At 36.8% G+C, this 7,191-nt stretch overlaps 1 protein-coding gene across 1 annotated transcript; it reads right to left on the bottom strand.

The window, feature by feature from the left end:
• Window positions 1-4,801: 4,801 nt before the first annotated feature.
• On the bottom strand, window positions 4,802-6,791 carry LOC107830760 (bidirectional sugar transporter SWEET12-like). Its single transcript, XM_016658399.2, has 6 exons — window positions 6,657-6,791; window positions 6,240-6,276; window positions 5,936-6,146; window positions 5,676-5,837; window positions 5,438-5,557; window positions 4,802-5,339 (listed from the first exon to the last, which is right to left on the bottom strand). The coding sequence occupies exons 1-6, from the start codon at window positions 6,700-6,702 to the stop codon at window positions 5,019-5,021; spliced, it is 897 nt and encodes a 298-aa protein (XP_016513885.1). The 5' UTR covers window positions 6,703-6,791; the 3' UTR covers window positions 4,802-5,018.
• Between the last annotated feature and the right edge of the window lie 400 nt (window positions 6,792-7,191).

Genomic DNA, 7,191 nt, shown 5'->3' with positions numbered 1-7,191 from the left:
GAATGCAATTTAGCCTTTACTTTCTTGATAAGATCCTTATAATATTCCTTCCTCCTTCTAGTGTAGAAAATAGGACACCCTAGATATGTGAAGGGGAATTTACCTTTTGCAAATCATGTAATAGCTTCAACTGCTTGACACAATCCATTAGGAATCTTTGAATACATGTAGTATGAGCTCTTATCTTTGTTGATCATTTGGCCTGATATCTTCTCATAGTTCCCCAACACTGCCATAATCTTGCTCAAGGATGGAGGATAAGCAGAAGCAAAGATTTAGTATCATTAGCATATGCCAAGTGCTTTAAAGGATCAGACCACTTAGGCATTCCAAATCCCACAAATGACATGTCTTCAAATAGCTTATTCAAAGACCTGGAAAGTACCTCAGCTGACAGAATGAACAATGCTGGTGATAGAGGATTCCCTTGCTTCACACCCCTTGTAGACTTAAAGAACCCCGAGGACTGCCCATTAACCAATACTAAATACTAGTTATTTGACACCAAGTGCCACACCATATTGATGAAATGCTCAGAAAATCCCATCTTCCTTAGTACATGCAATAAGTACTTCCATGAAACCCTATCATAGGCCTTAGCCATATCAAGCTTGATCACCACATTAGTTGGCTTTCCCCATAACCTTATGTCAGTGACAATTTATTGAGTCAATAAGATATTCTCAAATATACTCCTACCCTTCACAAATCTGGATTGATTAGGAGATATTAGAGAAGGCAAAAAAATTTCCAATCTATCATGTAACACTCTAGACAAGACCTTTTTAATGAAGTTGCTCAAGCTAAAAGGTCTTAAGTCAGAAAAGGTCTCAACTCAAGGTTTCTTAGGCAGCAACACTAGATTGGTGTGAGTGATGGATTTAGGTAGTGCAGCTCCTCCATAGAAGTGTATCACAATGTTGTGTATATCAACACCAATAACATCCCAGCATGTTTTGATAAAACTGTCCAGTGAATCCATCTGGACCACTAGCACTCTCCCCACTAAGCTTAAAAACTGTTGTTCTTACCTCTTCAATTGTTGGCAATCTTCTAAGTTCCAATTTCTGTTCCATAGTGACCATCGAAGGTACATTATTTAGAAAGAAAAAGTCAGATGTATCACCTTCATTTGTGAATTGTTCTTGATAAAAGTCCACTGCAGCTGTAGCCAATTGCTCCTGGTCTTCAATCCATACCCCGCTTCCTCTTTTGATCCTCTTCAGTTATAATTTCTTTCTTTTTCCATTGACATGATTGTGAAAGAAACTTGTATTCCTATCTCCTTCAGCAAACCAAGTCATCTCAGCTTTTTGCTTCCAATACTGCTCCTCAATACTCAAGTATTTCTTCAATTAAGATTGTGCCTTTTGAAGCACAATCTTGTTCTCAATTGTAGGCTCTTCTTCAAACAACATCTCTGTCACTCTAACAATGTCCTCCAAAATAGCCAACTACTTGAAGATATCATCAAATGTTTCCCTACTCCATTTTGACAGTGCTTCCTTTACCCTCTTGAGCTTCTGCTTGAACATCAAAAACGAATCCCCTATGAAACTAGCTTCCCAATTATGCCTCACCACATCTATAAATGTAGCATGTTTAGTCCAAAAGTTCAAGAACCTGAAAGGCTTGACAAAATTGGTGGTCTGCTCCCCACATGTCATTAACAATGGTACATGATCTGATCTAGTTCTGATTAGATGTTCAACTTCAATAGTTGGCAACATGTTCTGAAATGGCAAATTCACAAAGATTCTATCCAATCTTTTGAATATACACGCAACATTGGATCTCCCATTCCACCATGTAAATGGATTTCCTTTGTGTCCTTGCTCAAACAAACCACAAGAATTTACACAAAATGCAAAATCCTCATATTCAGGCAGGTGTACCGGTAGTCCTCCTATTTTCTTATCTTCATGTAATATCACATTGAAATCCCCTCCTACCAACCATGTCAATTTCATATCACTTGCTAAGTAATATAAGTGACCCCACAATTCCAACCTCTCAATTGCTGAATATTTTGCATAAATAAATGTCATCATCATGTGCTGCCCCGGATCATGGTGAAGCACTCTCGAAATCACCTATTGCTTAGTATCCTCCACTAATTCCCATTCCATCACTCCATCAAATAACAATCATATTTTCCCATTAATATTTTCATAAGCCATCTCCATATTCAACCTTCTTCTATATCTATCAATGAATCTCTTCTTTTGAAAAGGTTCCATCAATGAAACTACACGAAAGTTATGCCCCCTATTCATGTTGATCACCCTAGGAAAGGCCGACTTTGTAGTCACAGACCTTATGTTCCATATTAATGTTTTGATCATCATTTAGATAGAGAAGCTGCCCTCCTGGGCATAATTCTTGAAGGTTTGATTCTTCTTTGTTTTCTTACCTCCTTTAGCACTAGCTGTAGGTGATAGATCCCCATCTCTAGCCACCTGTTTGAAGTTTTCTGTTGTTGATTTATCATCTTCCTCATCCCACATAAGATTTTTATCATCTCCCTCATCCTACATAAGATTTTGTCTCATTAAGTCTTCATCAATTGGTGCCATATTGTGTATAACTAAATCATGTAAATATTGTAGTAGAGTCTTCAGTGTAATATTAAAATGCAGCTGCATAATTTGATCAATGCCATATTCCATAGGCATTTCCTCTATTTCCCCAGATGCTCTTGGAACAATTGCCTGCTCATCATTCTTTTCATTGCTATTCTTTGATCCTACTGTATCATCCCTAACCTTTACATTATCATCAATTTTGTTCACTAATGCATACACGGAACATCATCTACATAGGCCACAATCTTACCAGCTGCACTAGGGAGAGGTTTTACTATCGATGCCTCATCAGGTGACCCTAGCGCCAGGCCTGGCATTGCCAGCCTAACCCCTGGGGTACCTAGCTTTAGGCCTGGCGTCGCCAGCCTAATGCTTGGGAGCCTGGCCTTAGGCCTGGCGTCGCCAGCCTATCGCTAGGTGGGCTGTTGGCCCTCACTTTGTCTCATGTTGTCTTTGTCGTGCCTATTTGATCATCCTCCACCTTAATTGCAACACTCCTTACAACCTTTGTTGAGTTTATCTCATCAAGGTTCTCAAGCTGCCCAGAATCTGCAAATGTTTGAGACAGCATATCTTGACATGATTGGTTTGTAGTCACATTGAGTTGTTTTAGCTCCTCTTTGCTAGTTCCAAACCTTATATGAACCCAATCGATTGTGGATTCCTTTTTAGCCTTTTCATCAGTACTTTGATCACTAGGAACAATAGGATTAGCCTTAGCTAAGTTCCCATTATGTTGATCTTCCAACACTTTCTCAACTGCTTCCTTCTTCACACGCTTAAGTTTTTGTTGACATAACCTTTGTTGAATTTGCAGCTATACCAATTGCTTCAGTACTCACCACAACTGTCTTCTCCTTGCCTTGATCCTCAACATCTTCATCAAATCTCTTGTGTAACTCATGATGAATTACCCAATTAATCAAACTTTATCCTAATCCGTTAAAACTCTTCTGGCCCAGATTCATCAGCTTCTTCAAAAGTCTTAATACGTTTAGGGAAATTACCTAACAAATTAACTTCCACCTTCACCTTAGCGCAATTAGGTCTAGTCCCATTTTGAGTTGCTAGGTCTACATGTAATGGGTTACCAATTGCACGAGCTAATGAAAATACACATTCCTTACCAAAAAAATTTGGAGGAAGTTATGGAAAGCTAATCCAAGCTATGGCATGGAGTTTCTTCATCAGGTGTCTACCATGGATTCCATTTTGTACAACGCAACTGCCACATGTCTGATTGAGCCTTTAAGTAAAAAGCTGATTTTGAAATAAGATGAGAATAATCCTCCAATAATGAAAATCTAATCAACACATGATTATCTTCAATCAAGCCAACTAAGCAATGACCCTTAATCTCATATTGAAATGGAATCACTTTATGCAATTCACCAATAACAGGTTTTTCATACGAAAATTTCCCAATAACTGCAAGTTGAAGCCCTTGTTGTACGATAGATTTTTTCACTTCTTGCTTCTTCCACTTCACAATTAGTTTTCCATGCAGGAACTCAACAGGTTTCAAAGGTAGCGTAGCTAGGGTTTGCATGGGGGCATTAATGGTTGTAGGTTTTAGAAGTTTTGAATAATCCATGGGTTGGGGGTTGTTGTTTGTAATCGTGGATGGTTGGGCAATGGTGGGGGAAGGTTGGGGGGCAGCGCAGCCATCGGGGGTGGCTGGCCGCCGGACGTGGAGGCCATAGTAGGGCAGTTGCCAGTGAATGGCACAAAATCGCCCAAGAATCAGGAGAGAGAAGAGAGCTTTTTTGAAAATGATGATTTTTTGATCGTGGATATTACCTCCTCTTCTTCAGAGGTTTAAAGAGATAAAAAAATATGGGTAGGTAGAAATAGTGTTTTTACTATAGGTTGGTCCGAAAAATCGAGGCAGGTGGATATTTGGGGTGTGTTATAATTGATATGGCCCAGATAGCCACGTGTCCCAATCAAATTGTGACAACACATTAAAAGATTGGACCACAGATGGTTCCGTTAGTCGCGGGGGTAATTTCAGACCTCAAAATAATGTTAGATGTATTTTCAGACAAATGGATAGACGGGGCTCGTTAGTAAATCATTTAGAATACTATAGGGGTGTTTTTATAGTTTCTAAAATAGAGTATTGACATGATTCAAATATAAGAAAGCACGAAAATTGTCAAAATTAATTAGATATAACAAAAGTTGTATACAGGAGTAGGGATGCACATCAGAGCTTAAATTAACTGAGAAATTTAATACACATTTGATACTTAAGAATCATCATAATACAATTCAGTTCATCCGCCATCAAGTTCGTATTAATTACATGTAGCTAGCAGAAATAGATCCAAAATAGTCTTCATTGTGTCCGACTTAAAGTATCAGTGTATATAATGTAAATTTATGTGCATTTTGTGATATACCCGAAGCGGCAAATTAGCGAATGATTTACTAGCTAAGTCTCAGATTAATTTCCACCGCTTGCAGCTTGGGCAACTTCTTATGATCTTTAGCTGCTTCAGCTACATTTTCATGCAGATATGAAGCGACATTAAATATCTCTGTACATGAAATCAGTGAACCAAGTTTCACAATATCAATAGTCTGTTCTTCAGTTAGTTCTGGGAGATTCTTGTCATTGTGTAAGATTATGACATGATTTTGTATTTCAGGAAACTTGTGCTCCTTAACAATGACTTCCTCTTTCTTGTAGTATATGACATAGAACACCATTTGGAGGATACCAACGATGAATCCCAATACGTTTGGAATCTATATATTCAATGAAGGAAAAATAAATATATTAGTGCTAGAGTTCAAGAAATATAGATGCATCAAAGTCAAGAGTAGGAAATGAAATTACAACTTACAGCAATATTGAAGTCTTTTAATAGAAGACCATAGAAGAACCACGTAACAGCACTTAAAGTGAGAAAAACAGAGATGAAAAATGGCATGTATTCCACACTCTTTGTTTTGATTACTTGTCTCTGCATTAAATGAGAAAAATGAACATTATAATTTTCATTCATAAAACAAAGAAGCAATTAGAGAAGAAAGCTTTTGAGAATATATTGATTTTTTTTTTTTTTGCATGCATAAACTTACCATTATACATAATGGGGATACAAATACACATAAGGAAAACACAAGGCAAATCCATCCAACAACTTGGACACGAACAACTCCTTTGAATAGCAACTGAGTGACAAGGACAATAGCTCCAAACCCTCCAAATACTGATAAAAGCAGTAGCTTTACAGTTTGGACCTGCAATAATTGAAGAGGTCAGAATTCTTATTTTCTTTCTATAGAACTCTTAAGAAAGAATTAATTAGTACTGGATTTTCTTGTACAAAAAAGGTTACCCGTGCTTTCTTGGGTGCGTAGAAAAGGTAAAACCCAACGTATATAGTTTCAATGAAGCAGCCAAATGAGTTTATAGTGATGAGAAGGGTGGTGTTGGACTTGAGAAATGCATAGTAAATCCAAAACATTGCACTGAATAGAGCAACCACGTATGGAATTGATTGATAGTCTTCTGTTGATTTCTTCTTATATATTTTATAAAAAGTTGGCCTGCACATAGGAGCATAACTATGCAAATTAATTAATTGCGCAAGTTGTAACATAAATACACTTTGAAACGAACATAAGGAAATGAAGACATACAGTGGAGAAAGGAACACGAAAAAGGAGACAATATTTCCTGCAAAAGGGAATCCAAGAAAAGAAAAATCCGATCCCCACATTCATCAATACAAATGATTTACAAGGAATATGCTAGTAATAAGATGAAATGAATATTAACGTATGCATATTTTATTTAGATAATTCAATTAGCAATGCTGCGTCGGTTATAACATATGGTTTTACTTAGAATATTTATTTCTCAAATCATACTAGCTATACATAAGGAAATAATTTTAAAAAGTTTTTTTGAATATTAAGCTTTCATACTAAAATGGGAAAAGAAAAAGGAACTAATTATTATACATTGTTTTTTGTATTTAATTTATTCCATAATGGTAACTAGATGTCGTGTAAAGTTCGATTCAAATTATACTAACAAAACGAAAAGGAATTTACCGAGTACACCAAATGTAAAAGCCCAGTGACCAGAAAAATCAGCCATCCCCTTTTCCAAAGAAAGAAAAGCGAGAACTTGCTAGTTCTACTTCACAATGAAATGAAATGAAGAGCACTTTTACATATTTATATAGCAAGAGCAAGAGTAGGAAAGCAGGTGCATTAGTGGAGGTTTCTTTTTATTTTGTATTCTTTTCAATTTCTTTAAATAACAAAGCACCTTTACTCCTGGCTAACGTTTTTGGTGCAAGAGGGGTTTGATTTGATATCCAAAAAGTAAAAGGCCCCATAATATAAGGCGCTTTTATTATGTCATCTTCCAATCCATATAGAGGCACTAAGCTTACAACTCATGCATTTATAATTGTTGGAGGGGTTTGATTCTCTTTTATTCTCAGCACAAAAGGGATCGAAATGTGATGGACAGACCAACCAATGCTTGCCATCTGGCATCAATAATACAATGGTTCTACTAATTCTGGCTCTAATAGCGTTACATACAAGATCAATTAATTACTACCAGAATATAAATTGC

The sequence above is a fragment of the Nicotiana tabacum genome, chromosome 8 (assembly GCF_000715075.1).
Source record: "Nicotiana tabacum cultivar K326 chromosome 8, ASM71507v2, whole genome shotgun sequence".
NCBI lineage: Eukaryota > Viridiplantae > Streptophyta > Magnoliopsida > Solanales > Solanaceae > Nicotiana > Nicotiana tabacum.
The sequence above is the reverse complement of the archived record's forward strand: the minus strand, read 5'-3'. Positions and strand labels throughout refer to the sequence as shown.